At 42.4% G+C, this 20,249-nt stretch overlaps 2 protein-coding genes across 8 annotated transcripts in view; one reads left to right on the top strand and one right to left on the bottom strand.

Moving 5' to 3' along the window:
- The first annotated feature begins 1,153 nt into the window (after positions 1–1,153).
- Positions 1,154–4,560, top strand: tril (TLR4 interactor with leucine-rich repeats). The gene has a single exon (XM_035681540.1). The coding sequence runs from the start codon at positions 1,495–1,497 to the stop codon at positions 3,985–3,987; it is 2,493 nt and encodes an 830-aa protein (XP_035537433.1). The 5' UTR covers positions 1,154–1,494; the 3' UTR covers positions 3,988–4,560.
- Positions 4,561–5,700: 1,140 nt separating this feature from the next.
- Positions 5,701–20,249, bottom strand: part of LOC118342881 (cyclic AMP-responsive element-binding protein 5-like) — a 23,988-nt gene continuing 9,439 nt past the window's right edge. For 4 of the 7 annotated variants that reach the window (XM_035681557.1, XM_035681558.1, XM_035681559.1 and 1 more), the window contains exons 2-11: positions 19,023–19,089; positions 18,384–18,477; positions 16,971–17,080; positions 16,255–16,487; positions 12,060–12,186; positions 11,722–11,793; positions 8,018–8,365; positions 7,649–7,906; positions 7,458–7,566; positions 5,701–6,605 (exon numbers count right to left, since the gene is read on the bottom strand). In XM_035681557.1, the coding sequence (XP_035537450.1) occupies positions 6,469–6,605; positions 7,458–7,566; positions 7,649–7,906; positions 8,018–8,365; positions 11,722–11,793; positions 12,060–12,186; positions 16,255–16,487; positions 16,971–17,080; positions 18,384–18,477; positions 19,023–19,076 (1,542 nt within the window). In that variant the 5' untranslated portion in view covers positions 19,077–19,089 and the 3' untranslated portion in view covers positions 5,701–6,468. Of the gene's footprint in view, positions 6,606–7,363; positions 7,567–7,648; positions 7,907–8,017; positions 8,366–11,721; positions 11,794–12,059; positions 12,187–16,254; positions 16,488–16,970; positions 17,081–18,383; positions 18,525–19,022; positions 19,090–20,249 lie in introns of all 7 variants that reach the window. The other 3 variants (XM_035681561.1, XM_035681560.1, XR_004797510.1) reach the window with 2 other exon arrangements.

Here is a 20,249-nt window from a genome sequence, read left to right as displayed (position 1 = left end):
GGTTGAAACATCCAGCTTCTGCCACTCCACGTGGTTGGAAAGCAAAATTTACCAAAGTTTACAGACGATCCCATTGTATGAAAAAAATACTGCAACAATAACTAAATACTAATACTAAATCCAATAAAAAAAATACAGGGAACATGACAGCTGGGGTCAATAAAGGGGTAGCCTGTTGAGCTCATCTGATGATCTGGTTGTGGGGGGTTGGGACTCCAAGGCAACCACTGATCTAGGCTGTGTATATGTCAATGGGTGAGCACTCTACCTCATGTGCTATAAATGTGCAAATGTCTTGGCAGTAACACTGCAGGGTTTTGAGACTAAACTGAAACATAAACCTTCATGTACACTGCTGAGTATCATTCCTCACTGTGCAAAATTCTGCACAAAATCTTCACATGCTCCACTCACCCTGCATTTATTTCCCCACTTTCAAGTTGGAGATCTTTAACTCAGATTTGGCACCTCTCCTCGTCAGTCTTAACACACACTTCACGACCGAATTCCTCATCTGCAAATGTGAACCATCTGTGCTCCTTATGGCCCCTGCAGCACAAGGCGCGTTAATGAGAGAATAGTAAATTACAGTTGAGCTGCATGATGATGGCGTTCCTACTGTAGAGTGCAGACTGGGCTGTTGATGTGTTGATTGTAGCTTTACTTACTTTATTGTTCGGTTTTAATGTCCTATGACTAGCACACGTCCCTGTTCACTGGGCTACAGCTGTTTTATGAATTATGAAATCATTTTCATATCTTATCAAAAACCAATGACAATATGAAGTTAAGCGTTCTGTTAAGCTTGTTTCATGACTGACTCTGGTTGGGTCTGTCTGCACCCAGTTGCGAGGGACTCCATGACTTCGGGGTTCTCTTGGGATTCTGTGGGAAGGAAATCTTCCTGTCTGCTTTGTCCATACCAGGGATCCGATCCAGATCTCAGACCCCCGGTGGCTGCGGGGGCGCGCAGAAAACTCGGTCAAAGGGTTTCTCAATCTCCCTCTCCCACTGTAGAGACTCGTGTGTGTGTATTTGATTACCTGCGTGCACGCGCAAAGTTCTGGATCTCGTGCGTCAAGACTTGTGCACATCTGTTTTTGGCAGGGTCGCCGAGTTGCGGGGGAGGGGCTACTTCAGTGTGTGTGTGTGTGTGTGTGTGCGTGTGTGTGAGCACGCTCTGCGCCTGAACTCTACTTTTTTGCGGAACTCTGTAATTCGCAGCAGATGACCACTTGGGGGGATGCAGGCTTTACTGGGGATGTGAGCTTTTCCTCAGACAGCATCAGAGCGCACACAAATTAATTTGCTTTATAGGTGATGCTGCTGAGTGATGGAGCCGTCTACTTGATGCGTGCAGCACTTCTCTCTCCACTTTTCACAGCAACAAGTGGATTATGGACGGGTCGATCTCCAGCGTGAGAGAGGAGAGGGGCGACTGCACCTGAACTACACAAAGCGAATGCCGCATCAGTCTCTGGCTGTGCTGTGGGAATGGATACCAGCAATTTCCTGGCGGGGATATGCTTTTTCCTGCTGGCGCTCAATGGGTTCATCTCTTCCTCGCCGGCGACAAGCTTTTGTCCCGACCGCTGTGACTGTCAACACCCGCAGCACCTCATGTGCAGCAACCGCGGGTTGCGCACTGTGCCCAAATCCGCCGCGCGGGTGTCCGAGGAGGTGCTGATCTTCAGCCTCGGGGGTAACTACATAGGTAACATCTCTGCTTTCGACTTCACGCGGTACAGTAACCTCATTAGATTGAATTTACAGTACAATCAAATACAAAGCATTCAGCCAAAAGCATTCGAGAAACTCTCCAAGTTGGAAGAGCTGTACCTGGGACATAATCTTTTATCAAACCTACCCGCTGGGACTTTACAACCCCTGAAGAAATTATCTATTCTCTATGGAAATAATAATGACATTAAGAAAATCACACCGGAGCTCTTTGCCAACTTAGACACTCTTGTTAAATTGCGTCTCGACGGCAATTCAATAGAAGTTCTGCAGGACTCTGTTTTTAAAAGTTTAACCAGTCTACATTATCTCCACCTGGAATCCAACAAACTGCAGCATATTCACAGAAACGCTTTCTCTAAACTCACCAACCTGCGCTTTCTAAACTTGGCACACAACAAGTTGTCAGCCGTGCGCAATGCCCTCACTTTTTCCCAACTCAAAGCTTTGACCACTTTGCTGCTGTCTGAAAATGAAATCCAGGACGTCGGAAACCACGTCTTCCAAAATCTGAAAAAGCTGTCTAAACTGTCCCTCAGCAACAACAGAATCTCTCGCTTGGACAGTGGGGCTCTGAAGGGGCTGTCGAGCCTCAGAGAGTTTCTGATTGAAGGCAACGAGCTGGAGGAAATCCCCGCCGGTCTCCTCGACTCCCTGGAGCGCATCGAAGAGCTTGACTTCAGTCGCAACCGGATTTCCCATGTGGACGCTTTGGCTTTTTCGCGACTTAAACATTTAAGAGTGCTGAAGCTGAAGAACAACATGCTCACCAGCCTGTCCGGTGACCTTTTTGCCCTTAACAATGTGCTTTACGACTTGGATCTCCATGGCAACAACTGGACGTGCGACTGTCGTCTGGAAGAACTGAAAAGATGGATGACTGCTGCGCATTCTCAGGGCAGATTGTTGACTGTTTTTGTGCAGTGTCATCACCCAGTAACTCTGAGGGGGAAATATCTGGACTATGTGAACAGCTCCCAGCTTCAGCCCCTGGGGAACTGGACCCACTTGTGCAGGAGCCAAGCTGGGCCTGAGGAGAGCCGGGGAGGTGGGGTGTTGGTAAAGGTGGAGGGACAAGAGATAGGTGCAATAAGGCAGGAGGTGAAGGGGGAAGAAGGCCAAGTGGAGGAGACAGAAGGTATAGATTTGAGACAAGGGGACACGGGTGGGGTGATAATCAAGAAAGAGGGAGAGAAAAGTAGGAAAGAGGGACAGGAGGAGGTGGGAATCCAGGGAGACCAAGGGGGTTCAGTGGTGGCAGCACCCTCTTCTTCACTGGAAAGAAAGAAACCAAAGAAGGAGTCGCTCAGCCCAAGGTCACGACCTGCTGCAGTGGCAGCTGGGAAACGCGCAAAAGGGAGACGTAGGTCAAATGTTATCTCCAGAACTGATGCACCAGCTGTTTCCACACCAAGTCTTACTAGAATCCAGGACAGAAACACCACTGATCCAAACACAGGGATCACCATCTCCTCTCTGGTCCAATCAGGGGAAAAATTTGATCTTCTGAGGTCAGATCAGGAGGAGGCGCTTCCTGTAATCACAGATCCTTGTGTGTTCAACCGCCACTTCATCACTAATGTTTCAGTAGATCAAGTGACTTCCAGTACAGTCACCGTCTACTGGACCACCAGGGATCATCACCGCTACACACCAGGACCTGGGCCCGTCCTAGATGAAGTCCACTACCGGATTCTGTTTGACCGGTTTGGCACTCCAGATCGTTTCCCCCGCTATGTTTACACTCATGGTACAGCTCGCTCTGTAACCCTTCGAGAGCTCAACTCCGATGTGACCTACATGGTCTGCGTGGAAGGAGTAGTGGGGGGATCAGTGTGTCAAGTAGCACCCCGTGACCACTGTGCAGGGCTGGTCACTCTGCCTGAGGGGTTCAGCAGTGGAGGTGTGCTGACCTCTGACCTCCAGCTGGTGACGGTGGCCACGCTGGCCGGGAACGCTGTGCTTCTGCTTGTCATTGGCGGGGTCTGGCTGGGGCGGAGCCTTAAGAGGAGGTTTGAAAGGAGGAAGTCGGCCGTGCACGTGCGACACATGTATTCCACCAGGCGACCGTTTCGTCCCACCATGGCAACCGCCTCGGTGTCCACTGACTTCACCAGCTACCAGAGCAGTCGTCCAGCACGACTTGCACCCCTAGAGGAAGGGGACCTCATCGAGTTCCCTTGCGACCGCTTTATGGACAGCAGCAGTGTTCGCAGAAACAGTGACATGCAGAGATTCTCTGACTAGAGCCATAAAAACTACAAAATGACTGACACTGTACAACAGGAAGATATGTGAATCTTTGGCCTAGTCTTCAGAATACAGAAAACACAAACTCCCCTCTCTGGACACACTGCAGTGTTACATTAAAAACCTGGGTGTGTTTGTGGCTATGAACAAACCGAGTCGAGAACGCCACCATTTTATGTTTTGTTTTTGTCATTTGACCACAAGAAAACGTTGAAAGCGACAAAATTGCAGCTGAGCTCATCAGTGCCTTTCCAGACACCAGAGGAAGTCCAATCCCTCTGACTTCCTCTTCCTGCTTTGCGCCTTTCCTCTTTCATTTCCTTGCACCTGTGAGTGTTTCTAAATGTGTGATTGCAAGTGTGTAAGCATGAATGATTGATCACTGATTTCAACTACGGTGCTAAGATTGAGTTCATAGACATCATATTGTCTCACATTTGTACAGTTTGTAATGATGGCTGCTGGTTGGCAGGAATAATATCACTTGTTTTGTATCACATCTATTATGTTTTTATACTTTTTTTATATAATTTTGCATTACATGAAGAAGTAAAATCCCCAACAATGTGATTGATTTGTCATTTGAGTGTTTGTGGATGATTTACCTCTATAATAGATGTTATTCTATCTGTGGCTTTCAAATATCTTTTCTGTAAGCCACTGATTATGTAAAGCACAAGGGGATTATATTTCTAGACATAAGGGAACTATACGTAGAGTACTCTATATATACTGATAAAAATAGGATTATAATACACAAAGATTACTTGCATTAACCTCTTGAACTCCAGGTTGTGTTTCACTCTATTTTTACTCCTATGACTCTCAGACAGACAGAAATATCATTATTTGTGAGTGTTACATGTTTTAGTATACTTTTAAAAAAATCAAAATAGGTTACTTGCTATTCACTGGTAAAATTAGCTTTAACATATTTCTTTTATTTAAAAATATGCGACACTTAATGTAAACTTTTCCTCTGCAACCAATATTAGGTGCGTTAGAGAGAGACCTAAACAATGTGTGAGTGTGTGGAAGATAATAGCAATAGTATGTTAGAGAAGTAAGTGCGTGTGTGTGCATGTGTGTCCATGCTCCTGCATGCGTGTCATGATGAGGTCTGGCAATAGTTAAGCAGTGCCTTTGTTTGAGTAGACAGGGTGGAGTGCCTCCCACACTTAGTCCAAATCACGAACACACGCACAATCACACATGCAGACACACGCACACACACACACATTCACACAAAGTATTTTCATATCACCAATCAAGATGTCAGAACAGGAAACCTATATAAAGCTAATATTCTACACAAAAGAGCCACTATATACAGCTAGTACCAACATTAAGTCCTTAAGTTTGGGGCACTACTGATAAAAAAATGTATCAGACAGATTAAATGTTTAAATAAAAGCCAAAATGCAATTTTAAATGTTTTGTTGTGTATTATACATAAAGAAATACTTAAGTAAGTCTTACTTATTGGGCTAACATACAACAGGCTAGGATCTACTTTACTGACCACTCCAGTTATTATGGTCAGCTACCACTAACAACACCAGTCACTAGATGGCACACTAGACCATACTGTATGTACAGAAACAGACTGATAACTATAACCTCATTGCTCACAACCACTGGCTTACTGCGTCAAAATAATGCTGACTGATATCATCAGATTTTAAAAGGATATTACAAACACAAGGAAAATAGCAGAATAAGTGTTTTTATTAACTGACAAGGATTGAGACATGAGGTGCAGTTTATAGTTATTTAGTTTCTTAGGGCAGTTAGAAAAAGGTGCCTGAAAGAAAATACTGTACAATAATTTTTTTAATGGCTTTCCAAGACAGATGTGGGGTTGCTTCGTAATCTCAAAATAGACATTTCATTTTTGCCATAGCATGAATTATTTGTAGAAAAATACATAGTTTTGACTCTGCATCCAAGAAAAGGCATAACAAAGGTATGTACTCACAGATGCTCAGTTAGAAATATATATATATACATATATATATAGGCTTTGTTTTTTCTAAATTAGTGCAAGATATAAGAGCAAAGGGTACAGAAAAGATGTGTTATGATTGTGTATGTGCACAGTCAAGGGCTAGCAGGCAATGGTTAGATTGATGTGAACAGAAACAGACATTTTCTGAATTAACACAGGATCCAGTTGCCATGTAACCATCACAGTTTTTAACAAGGCTTTCAGGAAAGGTCATTTTTGCACCTGTTATGGAAATGTACCAGTATGTGGTTCTGGTCTTTTCTCCAACCAGAAAAGATGATAATAATGTTGAAAAATACCTCAGTGTTCACATGCATTTTTGAATTCACCTATCCAGTTCAGTATTTCATCTACAATGAGACACAGATCCACAGCTGAGTGAGACTTTAGTGTGGTTATGACAGTAGGATAATTCAGTCTGGTAGGATTCAGCCACACAAGTCCCTACCCCCTCCTCTATATGGCGAGGGCTAGGGTCCAGGCTGGGGGTCGTGCCCTGTGTCGCCTCCAGCTGCCGAGGAGGTGGAAATGCTGTTGTGTTGGATGGCCTGCAAATGAGACCCAGGACCTACAGTGGTGGGACTTCCTCCTGGGCTCATCCCTGCAGCTAGACACAGAGACAGCTGTCAATCAAAGTCACTGATCTGTGACTGATTGTCCGTTCTTTAAGTGGGGTTTGTGACCATATACATGCAAATGAATGAAAAACCCACTACAGCTCAGATTAAAGGAAAATATCTCTTTTATTTTAACAAATACAGGTAAAAAGACAACAATAGAAATATACGATATATAACACATGCCAATATTGCATCCATCTTTGTTCTCTCAAGCTCAAAACTTAAAACATAATGGCTGCTTTCTTTTAAGCCACAAGGTGCAGTATTTGTTCAAGATCTTTAATTTTAAGTCACATACAGGTTCAATTATTGTTGAACTTTATCTTTAGCCTGCCTGGAGTGCAAGATGGGCATGTTCTGCATTTTGTTGCAAGCTAGCTTCGTGCAAGGCAAAACAGCCAGTGCCAGGATATTGCATTGCACTCCAGAGTATTTCAAATACCATCAAGGTCTGGTTCATTAAATGAGTATGAAAATGGCAATGAAAAATATATTCCTTTAAATGGAGAGTTAAGAGTGCAATGCTTTCCCCTGATTGGCTCTCCATGGGAATAAAAGTGCATGTACCAATATTTGGAGACTGTGGGGTTAAAAGCAGAGTTTTTACTCTTTAAGTGCTGTTTAGTTGCACTCTGCAAGAAACAGTTTAAGGTCCCTGTGTGTGCTGAACGGTGGTTTGTCATAACACGACAAAATGTAACCATGGGGTGTTCCCTTACGTGCACATACAAGGTATGAGTTATACCCTCAGTGGTGGATGGAGATGATTGGTGTCAGGCATCTGGGAAAGCTGGTGAGATTTCTAGAGAAGGGGTGCAGGGTAGTGGGGTTTTACTCACTGGGGTACCCCTGTGCCTCTCTCTGCCGGGCAGTGACAGGACAGTCCTTGTGGGTGAGCAGAATCTGCTTCAGTTGACCCACCTCCGACCGCAACGACGTCACCTCGTTCTGCAAACACAAGGAAATAATAAGTATCCCTGAAGTGCAGATTGTGTGTGTGTGTGTGTGTACTTGTCAGAGCGTGTCCCACCTGTAGCTGCAGGTTTGTATGCGTCAACTCCTCGGCTTTCTTCTCCAGTGACGACACCCATAGTTTCCTCTTCTGTCGGCAGCGGGTGGCTGCAGCGCGGTTACGTTCCAGAAACTTCTGCCTGCGTTCGTCTGGGTCATGCTCTGCCGTCCTCCTGCGACGGCCGCTGCCTCCTCCTCCTCCGCCACTGCAGCTACCACCTGCCTGCACTGCATGCTGGGAGTGGGATGGCTGCATCTGCTGTGATACTGGTGATAACTGCAAACAAAAATCAAACATTTTAAGAGTAACCCCACTGTGCCTGAATGCATATATTTGAGTGTTGCTTGTAACATCTCAGAGCTAAACAGTAAATATAAGACATCGCACCTGTGCTGGAACAGACAGGGGAGGTGCAGGAGGCGAGCCCTGGTGCAGGTGGGGAGGCGGTGACTGGTGAGCCTGAGCGTGCGGTACATTCGCTGACTGGTGAATCTGGTGGCTGTGGGCGCTTCCCAGATGCTGCGGAGGTGGAGCATGGCATCGCGTTTGGTAGGTTAGGGGGGGAGCTGGAAGCTGATGATGATGAGGAGGATGATGGTGGTGTTGTAGCGGAGGCGCCTGATGACGCTGCGACATCATCTCCATCATGTGGCCCATGGATGTTACAGGGTTGTTGATGGCAACCATTCCTGGGTGGTGCTGTTGGAAATGATGCCCCAGCGCTTGTTTGGATCTCTGAGTGGAGATAAAAAGATAAAATATATATATATATGTATATATAGTTATATATATATATATATATATATATATAACTATATATATATGTATATGTGATGTGCTGAACAAAGCAAACTTTTTCTACTATTGAAAAGTTGAAAAGAAGAATGAAAAGAAAATTCTTTGAGCATTATTTAGGCTGTGAGCCAGTTCTTAACTCACAGAGGAAGGAGAGTTGTACCCGTCATTTCTTTAGGAAAGATAAACACAGTGGAGCCTCAGTAGTTGACGTTCTCATTATAACTTATTTTCACATCCTCTCATCTGAACTGCACATTCCTTCTGAGTTCATTATGGCTTCTAGGAAAGTTACAGACAACCACATTCAAGTATCACAATATCTGAAGGACCTGGTATAAGAGGACAGAGGCAGATGAGCGTTTGCATCTGTTTTTCAAATCCCCAAGTGCATGCTGGGATATGTAGGTCCAAGAAAGCCCCCAGGGACACTAAATAGGAGCAGGTTGTGGCAAATGAAATTTAGTTTCTAAATGTTAGTGAGAAGATTTAACACTAAATAACTAAAGACTATGGCCATACAAATTCTTCCAACCTCCAATGCCAGTGTATGTCTCTTAATAAGGAATGGCCACATCAGAGGCCCTTTCATGCTCAGACTTAAGATAGGACTGTCGTTAGCAAGGTCTCATGTCCCTGGATGCAAAAAAAGGCCTACAAACATATAGAATGAAGCACTGAGAAGATTGGCAACACCTGCCTGGATCAAAATGCTTTTTCACTCTCCAAAACTCTCCTCTACTTTCCGTACTCTTCAACATCACACTTGAACTCCTGACTAGATACCATAACTCTTAAAACACATTTAAATTTTCTCGCTAACTTCAGTAAACTAAGAAAAAAGTCTATTGGAGACAATCAGTACAGTATGTACAGTAAGATTGTACTAGAATATTTAAGCCAGAACTGGTATTTTATAAAAATATAGGTTGTAAAATTCAACACCTTTTATATGTATGACTTATTCCAATTTAATCCTCTATTTATACCACCACAGGGTTATTAAACCATGTATGAGCTGATGTGTTAAACTAAACACTATATATGAACAGCTTGTGATTACAAATAAACATTTTCCATCTATCGCATAGTGGGTGGGGTAAGTTTGACACCAGCTAAATTAGTAACAGCAGATAAGCTCTTAACCTACAGGTCACCACAGGTCAAACCTAAATAGCCAGTTCCCTCAGTCATGTACTTCTAGGTAGCAAAATGTTGCAAAATTAAAACGATAACTGCTCCCAGCCACGATCCCACACTCAGTCCACCCTGCTGCCGTTTCTCCTAATCGTCCACAACCGTGGAGACAACTCCAGATAAGAGGGATAATGTGTTCCAATAAATGCTGCTTGCTCTGCAGCTTGATACCTTCACACTTTATCATTCCCGCGTATCATCTGACTAAACAGACTGTAAGAGCTAAATTAAACCTCATCTCACCTTTCTCCTACGCTCAGCAGAGGAGAGGGAGAGAGGGAGAGGTCATGTTTAGAGCATGACATCACCCCATCTCCCTGGCAATATTGCTATCTGCTCCCCTGTTACACAATATTTCTTTAAGAGAAGTTTTTTTTTTTCTCCCTTCAACCATTCAGCGCTGAAAAAAGGGAGCACATTTAGCGAGTGCCAAGGATGAGGTCACCGAGCCGTCTGTGCCAGCTTTACCAGCCAGCCAGGCTGCCAGTCAAACACACACGGACAGCCACACACACTGAACAGGACAGGACACGAGTATTTCAGCTCTGTTTACTACATAGAAACACCCTGACACTGGGGCCTGTGATTACATCATGGGTCTCCTTGGACTGGATGACACACCGCGTTGATATTTCTGTCTGGAGGGATCAGTGAATGAAGACACGAAACAGTTCATGAAACACTGATCCACTTGTCAAACGTTTACTTTTCCACTTCAGCTGAGTGTGGAGTTACTGTACAACGGAGGCATGTTAATACACCTTCTGTGGTTTTACAGAAACAGAGTCCTGTTTCACACCGTGGAAATGCAAAACACAACACCTGGTGGGACTAAATTAAAACAGAGTAGAATAAAATTGGTGTGGAGAAGAAGTCTATGTGTTGTGTGAGAGAAGAAGAGAAGTTCAGATTTGAACCTGCGACCTGAGCAGCTTCTGAAACCTGAAACCACTTTTCATTGGCCACTCTATATACAAGCTCTGCACATGAAGTCGCAACCAGTGTGTGTGCGTGTGGCGATTTCACAGTTTTCCCTCTGAAGTTGCTTTTGATAGCACACATATATTTAACAATTCATACTACATGCACCTGAAAAGAGGAAATGTAAAATTTACAAGGGGAGAGATTGAGAGCATGTTAACACAAGGAAAATAAAACAACCAAGAAAGCCAGGGAGGACATGTAGATTGTGACTTCCTGTGGTACGGACCTGTGTGTGTGTGTGTGTGTGTGTGCACGTCTGTATGCGTGTAGAATTACGCTTACAGAGCGATTAGAAAGGAATAAGCCAAAGGCAGACTGTGTTTTGTGGCTTTAATTTAGTAGAGATGAGAAAAATGAAATCATTAAAAGTTAAAGGAACAGTTTGACATTTTGCTTTAGCATTTTTCTTTAGCTTTAGCTTAGCCTAAAGACAGGGAGACACAGTAATCCTGGCTCTCTCCAAAGCTACACCCCTAAAGCTCACTAATTAACATGTTATATCTCATTTGTGTAATCCGTACAAATACTGTAAAAAGATGACGAGTCAATGTTTTACAGGATTTGCTGAACTATTTGTTGGCTCTGATAGCGTGCAATACCAGGAAGTTACTCCCAGCTACAAAATAGTGTGGCACGTAACCCCCAGTAAAACTAGGAATTGTCATTTTTACACTTTTGTTTTGTACAAATTAAACAAAATAAATATAACGTGTAAATTAGTGAGCTTTAGAGATGTTTTTTTTGTTACTTGTTATTTTTGGACAGAGCCAGGCTAGCTGTTTCCCTGTGTTACCACCAGCTAACCAGCTGCTGGTGGTATCTTCATACTAACAAACATGAGATTGGTATAAATCTTCTAATCTACATCTCTGCCAGAAAGTGAATAAATGAATTTCCCAAAATGTGAAACTATTTCTTTAATACTGAAACTACAACTGATCAGTTTTCACCCAAAAACAATGGCTTTAGTATCAGTTTTCAAAAAGCTGTTTGTGGTCCAGCCGTAGTGTGTGTATGCATTTCATCAATAGTAATAATAAAATAGCGTGCTCATACTGAGAATCTTTGACAAAGCATAATGTTAGAAAATATGAGTGCTTGAACTGAACTGGTACCTGAGGTGAGGAACAGGGGGGGTTGTGTACAGGACCAGGTATACCCATTATACACGACATCTGCTTCTCTATCTGAAGAAGGGAAAAAATTGACACAAAAATAACCTTTCAACCATGACAAGAAAACGCTCCGGCACATACATAACCTCAAGTGTAAAAAGGTCACATCCATTTGGAGCTTGATTAATTCATCCACAAGAGTGAAGTGAATTTTTCTGTCAGCCATGAATATTTCTAACTCCGGGAACTTGACCACTTTGGCCACTATACCTGCATCAATAAAACATAATGCACGTGCGTCTGAATGCAAATGTATGTGTGTGAGCACCCATACTTACGGGCATGTGCTGAGCAGATGCCCCTTGCATGGCGGAGTCTGGGAGGGGGCCAGGTAAGGAGGCCGGCAGCGGTTGTCTGTGTCTGTTCCGCATGTGGAGGAGGGAGGACAGCGGCCCAGGAACCGGCCTGTGGTCAGCCACAGAGACAGAGAGAGAGAGACGGGTCATGCCAGAGGGCTATCCGCAGCTATGGTTTCACTAATCCGGGTTCAAAGAGAGGTGCAAGTTGCAACATTTATAGCCGGGCCTTAATGGCAGATAGAGGTGAGATTGAGATAGATGGACATGGTTAAAAAAGGTCAATGTGGAAAATAGGGATAGATAAATGGATGACATAAAGGTTTAAATCTACTAGGACTGATTGACTTGATCTGTCACTTCAAAAGGATCAATTTGCTCAAAATTGGCAACACATTTACTGATTTAACCTAAGAGGTGAGCATCTCAGAGATTTCAACCTCCGTCCCAGTATAATGAAGGTGATTGGAATACTGTTTGGGGCACTCAAAACATCTAAAAATGTCAGTTTAAGCCCTGAGTGTTTTTAGAAAACATACCCCACAGATAATCCACAGACCTCGCTGTGAAAACTTTCATTGAAACTATTTTGTGCCGAAAAAATATTCCCTGTGAACCTTGTTGCTCTGTGGATTATCCAGAATAACTTGCACAAGGTTTCCGGAGAGAGTTGTTTCCATTCCCACATTCTGTTTACCTCCATTGCACTGAGGTGCAGCGTTGCTACATTCTGAGGTTTTGTTCCCAAATGGGCTACTAATTTAGGATACTTTTTGTATAATTTGGGTGGTTAAATCTGGCAAAATTTCTTTCCTAGTCAAATTATTATTCATTCATAACTCTTTGATAAAAGCTTTGTAAATCTGTCTCATGTGTACATGTCTGTTAAATGCAACAAAAGCTATACTTTTAAAAGGATATCTTTTCTCATTACTTTAACTGTGGTGGGTTTGGGTTTGCGTAAATGTATACTATTACAGCAGAACACTGGAGGCATGTCTTAGGAATGAATGCTTCATTGTTCATCTTGTACACTTTTTATTTAACTGTGTTAAGTGTTTACAGTTGTCAAGATTCAGCTGTATTTGCACCAAAGCTGCATGTGTGTGTTATTTTACCAAAATGTCATCACACCCCACAGGAGACAACAGTGGAGAACAAAGGCAGGTTTGAGGTTGTCATTGGGATATTTGGTGTCAGTCAACACTGTGTAGAGGAAGACATCTCAGAGGTGGAAAACTTAAAAAATGTGGGCACATAAAACCAAAACTATCTGCAAAGCTACAAACCACTAGAAGTAAGTGAGAAAATATGCTGCTTTATAATTTGGGTCAAACAAAACTTAAAAAATCTGGACAAAGGCTTCCGCTGAATGAAAAAAAATCAAATGTTATTGTATGTGAGCAAAAATGTGTAAACAGAGGTTTGAGGTGAAGCAATGACAACGAAAACTATGATGAGGTGACAAAAGCGGGGGAAAAAAACAAAGATATGGAAAAAGGTGACAGCTTGAGAGGCAGGAGAGAAGCTAGGGGATCACAGCAGGGGATGTGGAGACCCGGGGTGCCATGTGCTGACCTAACCGCTCTGGCTCTCAGCCAATCAGACAGCGTGGGCCTCCGTGGCCGCGCTGAGGTCATCGGCAATGATGTCATCACTGAATCTGGGGTATGCGGCATTTAACATACAACAAAGTACAGACAAACCAAAACAGCATTTCCTAACGTAACCACAACAGTTCTACCGGGCCAACAGCCAGACACTCAGAGACCAGATTGCTATGGAAACTGGTGGTAAACATGAGGAGAAACAGTCAGACACCAGATCCACGGTTCATTTAGCAACACTTAGCTGGTTTCACCGACGAACATGCTGTCTGGATTCAGAGGGCACTGATTTAGTGGACTGTAATTGACTGTCAACTCTCTCCCCACTGTCCCGTTGTGTCCCGTCTGATCCTGGACAGATGTTTGAAACTCATTATGTCGTTGACATAGACTTATAAAGGCTTTGTTTGTCTAAATATGTGTTACAAGCAGATGTCAGTTATAGGTCTGTTGATGGGTGGTTGGGAGGCTTTTCTTTCTGTAAGACTGGGTGTTGGGATAAGAAGGGTTTAAAATCTACCCCTTAGCCTCCAAAAACATTAAGAACAATGCTGGTGAAACTGGGGGTTTAAGATCCTGGTCATGTATTCACAGTGTTCCCTGGTTGGAGTCCGGCAGTTGCATGTTGTTCTCTGTGTCTCTCCCACATTATTTCCTGTCTGGCTCTACTGTCTCTAAATAAAGGCACGTGTCCAAAGTCCAAAAACATTTGACTAAGTGTCTACAATTGTAATAATGAAACCTACTGAAACTAATGAAAGGCTTATATTTATTTATTAGGTGATAACCGCGACTGGTAGACAAAACAATAAAATATTTTTCTGGAAAAAAAGAAATTAAGTGTGCTCTCTGCTGAAAATTAGCAGTTGAAACATTTGAAATAGTTTAGAATGAATATAAATTATGAATCACTAAGGTCTTCCACTGCTTTTCTTTTAAATGTTCCTTATGTGTCCCATAAAAGTACTGGTGAGAGTGCCTTTTGTTCTTATGGCCCTCAACTGTGGAACTCACTGCTCCTAGATATTAGAATGACAAGCTCTCTCAGTATTTTTATAAATTCTTTTTAACCTGGCTTTTAATTTGGAGTAATGTTATAGCCTTAGTTTTTTTGTTTAAACAGTTTTTACATGATTTGTCTTCCTGGTGTTTATTTTTATATCAACTTTTCTTTTTTATGTTTTACATTTTATTGTTTTCATTGCATTAAGTTTTAGTCTTGCAAAATTGTATTTATTCTTTTGTTTTCATATGTTGTGTCAGTTTGTTATATGAAGCACTTTGGACTGCATGTTTGTATGAAAGATGCTATATAAATAAAGTTGAGTTAAGCATCTGAGAAAAACTAAGTTTGAGGAAAATATAGTGAAACCCGTTTTACTGTGTTTTTGTTTTGTTTATTCTACTTTGTGGGGTGTTTTCTATGAAAACATAATTGTGCTTCTTATTAGAAATACTTATACTCCATTCACAGACATGTTGTTATTGGCAATCTTACTTAAAATGTCAAATATTCTTTGGTCAACCCCTTTTTTTTTACTATCAACGTCATTATTTTATTTTTTTATTAGTTTCTTATTTTTTATCCATTATTAGTTTACTTGCCTTTTTTGTATTGATATAGTTCTTCAGTCTATCTGTCATTTTATTTTGACATCACTCATCATTGCCACATGCACAGTTGTATGGACAATGAGCACTGCATGCACTAATGTAATGTATGTAAAACATATCTGCTCAATAAAAAGATATTTGTAAAATGTAAACATAATGTAAATATAAAAAAATTACAAGTTACAAAATGTGCATGTTAGATTAAAACTGTGGAATGTCATCTACACTAAATCAAGTGCTGCTTGCTTTGCCAATTACAGTGTTGTCAAAGTCATGTAATTTTAATCAGTGAATAATTGAATACATTGAAATTTGATGACTACAATACAATAATCAAATTTTTCTCATCAAACAGCATGCTAAAGGTAAAACTGGTGTGAAATCTTTTATTGAATCCACAGTGTATATGACATAAATCCAGATCCAAAGTTGAAATGTCAGGAAGAGAAAGAGCAGCTGCTGGTCAGATGAAAGACAGGAACTCCTCTAATCTGTCTCTTGAACTGGGTGATAACCAGGGAGCCGTGGAGGCTGCACAGGCGCTGAGAGACTCCAGTCTGGTTCTGAGTCTTAGCAGACATAACAGAGGCAGTATTTGGGTGGCAGGGTGGGTAGTGTCAGTGGGTTTGAGTGGGTGTTATGCAGCGGTTCTCCATCTCTTTTGCTATTACTTTGTTCTCTCAGTAAATTGATGTTTGATTTTTTCCCCCCTCCCTTCTCTCAGTTCATTAGTGCAGTGATAAATTATGCAGGGGGAAATGCCAGTCTGTGCCAGACAGAATGAGTTATAATACATCCAAAACAGGATGGGCGAGACAGGGTATAGGAGTGGAAGAAAGAGTGAGAAAAGGCTGCATAGAAGGGAAAAACGTGTTTGTGTGTGATGAAGAGAGTAAGTATAACTCTATGTGTGCGTTCAGTTGCCTTTAGGTGTGTATGTGCGTAGCCATACTCACCCTGAGTGTGTGAGGGTGGAAGGAGCCTGGGTGATGACTGATCCGGACTGGGAGGAGGACAGAGCTTGCTGGGCAGCCAGGCTGCAGCTGGGCCCTATCATGGGTCCATGAGACTGGGGATGCTGCAGGGGATGGGTCTGGGGATGGTGCAGGGGTTGCTGGGGATGTGGGTGCTGGAGGTGAAGCTGCGGTTTGAGCAGGTTCATACAGGATGGCCCATTATGAGAAAGCGTCTGTGGAGAGAAGTGGGAGCGACAATCAGCTGGGACCACTTTGGATTCGCAGGGCAGTGTCTGCTTTCAGTCCGTTGTGTGTTTTGTCATCTGAGGTGATTTTAATGTGTGTGTGCATGCATGCATACATTTGTTTAGGTGTGTGTGTGTGTATGTGTGAGTGTGTGTCTGCATGCGCTTGTCTGTGTGATGTCTAGCTGTTTAATTTAAAGGGGAGAATGTGATCGCCTGGTGTGTCTTTCCTTGCAGCAGGTCAGATATCTGCAGTCGTCTAATTGGGTCTGACTGCTTTTATCTCCCTCACATTGAAGTGTCACTCAAAACACTAACCTGACGGACGTCACAAGCAAAAACACATATCAGCAATACAGCACAAGTCAACATTTGGTCTTGATTCTTGCTTTCCATACCTTTTAGAGTAACCTCAGCCTAAGAGAGCCAAAAGAAATAGATTTTCCTTTGCATTTTTCTGTAAAAATGTACCTGTTTGCTCTTTTCCTCTTCTTGTGCCTGAAGAAACTCTTCTTCTATCTCCTTGAATAGACCAACCTCTTCACAGTTCTGCAAAAATCGGGTTGGTGTCGGAGTCTGGTCTGGAAACATTACATACAAATACACACAAAAAAGTAGAGACAGGTTTAAAAAAAAAAAATAATTGGTAGGCATTCATGTGTTTCTGCCCTTTTGCAACAATCGTCTCTCCTGTTCTTCGCTTATTTGCTTTCTAAATCAACCGTTGTTGTAAGTTGTAATGCTAAGTCTCCTCTCAGCCGCGCTCTCTGTCTCTCCCTGTGATAACATCAGTCTGTCTCTCCGAGCCGTCTAAACATGCAGGGGTCAAAGGTCAGCTGGGCTCTTTGTTTTGACATGAGATTTCCTGCAGGAGGCGTGACAGGCTGCAGGATAGAGACCGAGACAGAGAGAGGCTCAGAAGGAGAGTCTGGAGAATTTAGATATCATGTTGATGTTTACGTCCAGATAGACTGCTGTTTCTATGGTTACAGACTGTGTCACATCAGTTCTCTGACCACGGTCTTCTCGATCATGGTGGTGCAATAGAAAAAAAATGCATGGCTAGTAAAGCTACTTTTCATGCATCCTATTCTGCATCCTTTATTAGAATTATAAGGGCTTTTACATTTACAACCTGAAAGCTGTGACGAACAATTGGATTAGTATAACTGAAGCAAAAGTATGAGTGGCTACAAGGCAGATGTGTTTTATTTAATATCTCTGTGGAGTTAAAAACCACGGCATTAATAATTTGTTGTTGCACGCAGTGGACACTAGGGTCTGATTATGGTCATTTTTCCCCCCTGTACCTACTTGCACTCCCATTCCTCTTACTTTGCCCAATATCCAAATGTGAGTAAAATATTTAGTTAGTGCTGACCCCTGCACACCTCCTCCCTGTGTTAAATCAAAGTGGGTCTTCGCTGATGCCGATGGCGTTATCAGTATGTTTGGTCTAATCTGACGGAGTATACTGTACATGTTGCAACATGAGCAGCTCCGTTTCACAGCACAGACTATCTGAGGGAAGGAAGCCTGTATCGAGCTTATCTGATTTCATACTGTATAACGTAGCGTCATCATTTTTTCATCAAGCACTGATCCTAAAAAGAGGTCACCACACACACATGCAGCCAGACAGACAGCTGAACTGAGTGACATATAGCATAACTAAGTAGTGTAAAAAAAGAGGAAGATTATTTGTGGTTATGGGAAGGTAAGGGGAAAAAACTAGTAGACTAAAATCATTTCCCCCAGGCTAAAATATTTCCTATAGGGAAAACACAAATGAAAGCTTTGGGAGAGAAGACAGAGAACTGACAATATGTTTTTTTTTCTTTTCTACTCTTTATGCAATTGCTAGCTTCTTTTGTGCTCCCTCACCTGTAAACGCTGTATCCGTCTTGATGGGGAGGAACTTGAGGGTCATCTCATGCTTGTGTCTGTGGATGATCAGATGTTCCTCTAACTGGAAGCGCTGCAGCACACCGACAGAGTGAGAAAGACATGAAGAGATGCGTGCAGCTGTATGACATGACACATGGGATGAGATGTTCAGTTAAATCAGCTGACGCCTCTTGGAACTGACTAATCAATCATAACGGTCTTAGTCAGTTGAGTATTTAAGAATATGTATCATTGTTTATAATGTATACATCATATATATATATATTAAAAAAATCTGTATTTTAATTTTACCTTTGGATATAGATATAATAAAATCTTATACCTTGAAAATCTTATTATCAGCCTGGATATTCATTGTGTCCTCTCTCTTTTTTGCCAGCATATGAAGACCAAGCTGAGCAGTTGACCATATAACTACATATTGATCAGTTATACTTAATAATAATAATCAGGTCATAATGACTTTTCTTCAACATTAAAGCATTTTATTTGACTTACAATACTTTATTTTATTCTGTCAGGAGTTAATATCTGGCAACAACAATCACATATTTTCCTGCTGAATATTTTCCATTACAGTGCAGGTGTAACACACACATACTGTTAGAAGCTTACCTGAGAGCAGCCCGGAGCGCCGCACACATAAGGCCTGTCCTGTTTGTCATTCATGTCATACACAAGCCTGCAAAACAGAAGAAGCAAAAACACCACATCAACATGCCACCTCATTGTACTGTATGTTGGGAACTGCAGTATATCTATAGGTCAGTTCCTGTACCACGGTTTCATTCAGCAGGAAGCCCGTAGTTCTCTGTTCTGTATTTTCATTTACACAGAGATCATGCACTCTGACCAATCACACTCTAAGCTCCTATGATATGTTATCCCCTATTATCACGTCTTTATTGTGGAAGCTGTGTTTAATGAGGTAGATGCCACAGATGATGGAAGTTTCACCCTGAGACACGACATTATCTCCAGGAAAATGATCCCTTTGGTGCCAGCGGGAGTGTAACAGTCTTGGCTTCTGACAGCATCACTGTATACTGCAGCTAGTCATTTTTATTAGGACGAGCCCTATAATACAAATCTGTTTGTGTTTTTTCCTAACTGCTTATTACACCTTACTAATAACATGTAAGCACCAGACGGGCATCAGTGTCTTACAGCAGCTTCACTTTTCGTGCTCATTATGTAGCACAGTGCTAAGTGTAGCGCCATTGTTTCACCCTACAATTAGGCTTTCATCGGGGCATCAGTTAATAATACGAGGGCGATGAAAGGATACATGCTTTCCATGCATGACAGAAAAATAAAGTCATCAGAGGGTAAAAATATCAACACAAACAAAGAATAGAGCACAGTGATAAAGCCACAGTGCTAACCCAGGCTTGACCCACTCAGCTCTTCAGTGGAGATATTAAGCCAGTGATGGGGGGTAATTAGGACTTCATTGAAGTGCCCTTTCTTTTCCACTGATAGGAAAAGGAAGTAGCCTCGACCTGAGGCATTCCTCTGAGCCGAATGTCACCAAACATGATTCACACACTAGTAGAGGAAGAACCAGAGGTCAAAAGGGTGACTGACTTTTCCCCTCCTACAGTACTGATAACTGCTGAGGGGGAAAAAGTAGTGATCAAGATAATGATGATAATGGTGGAGACGAACAGCGGCGAGAAGTGTCACAGGTACGCTCTGAAAGTTTGGGTTTTGCACGAGCGCCGCAAAGTGCTGGGAAGACAGCAGAGTGGGTCCTGATGTCATGGGAAAGAGTGAGCGCGAGGAGAGAGAGAGGGCAAAAGTACATGCTTCCATAAGAAATGGAAAGTGTGTGTGTGTGTG

The sequence above is a fragment of the Morone saxatilis genome, unplaced genomic scaffold (assembly GCF_004916995.1).
Source record: "Morone saxatilis isolate NCDOM2014 unplaced genomic scaffold, NCSU_SB_2.0 Contig9, whole genome shotgun sequence".
Taxonomy (NCBI): domain Eukaryota; kingdom Metazoa; phylum Chordata; class Actinopteri; family Moronidae; genus Morone; species Morone saxatilis.
The sequence above is the reverse complement of the archived record's forward strand: the minus strand, read 5'-3'. Positions and strand labels throughout refer to the sequence as shown.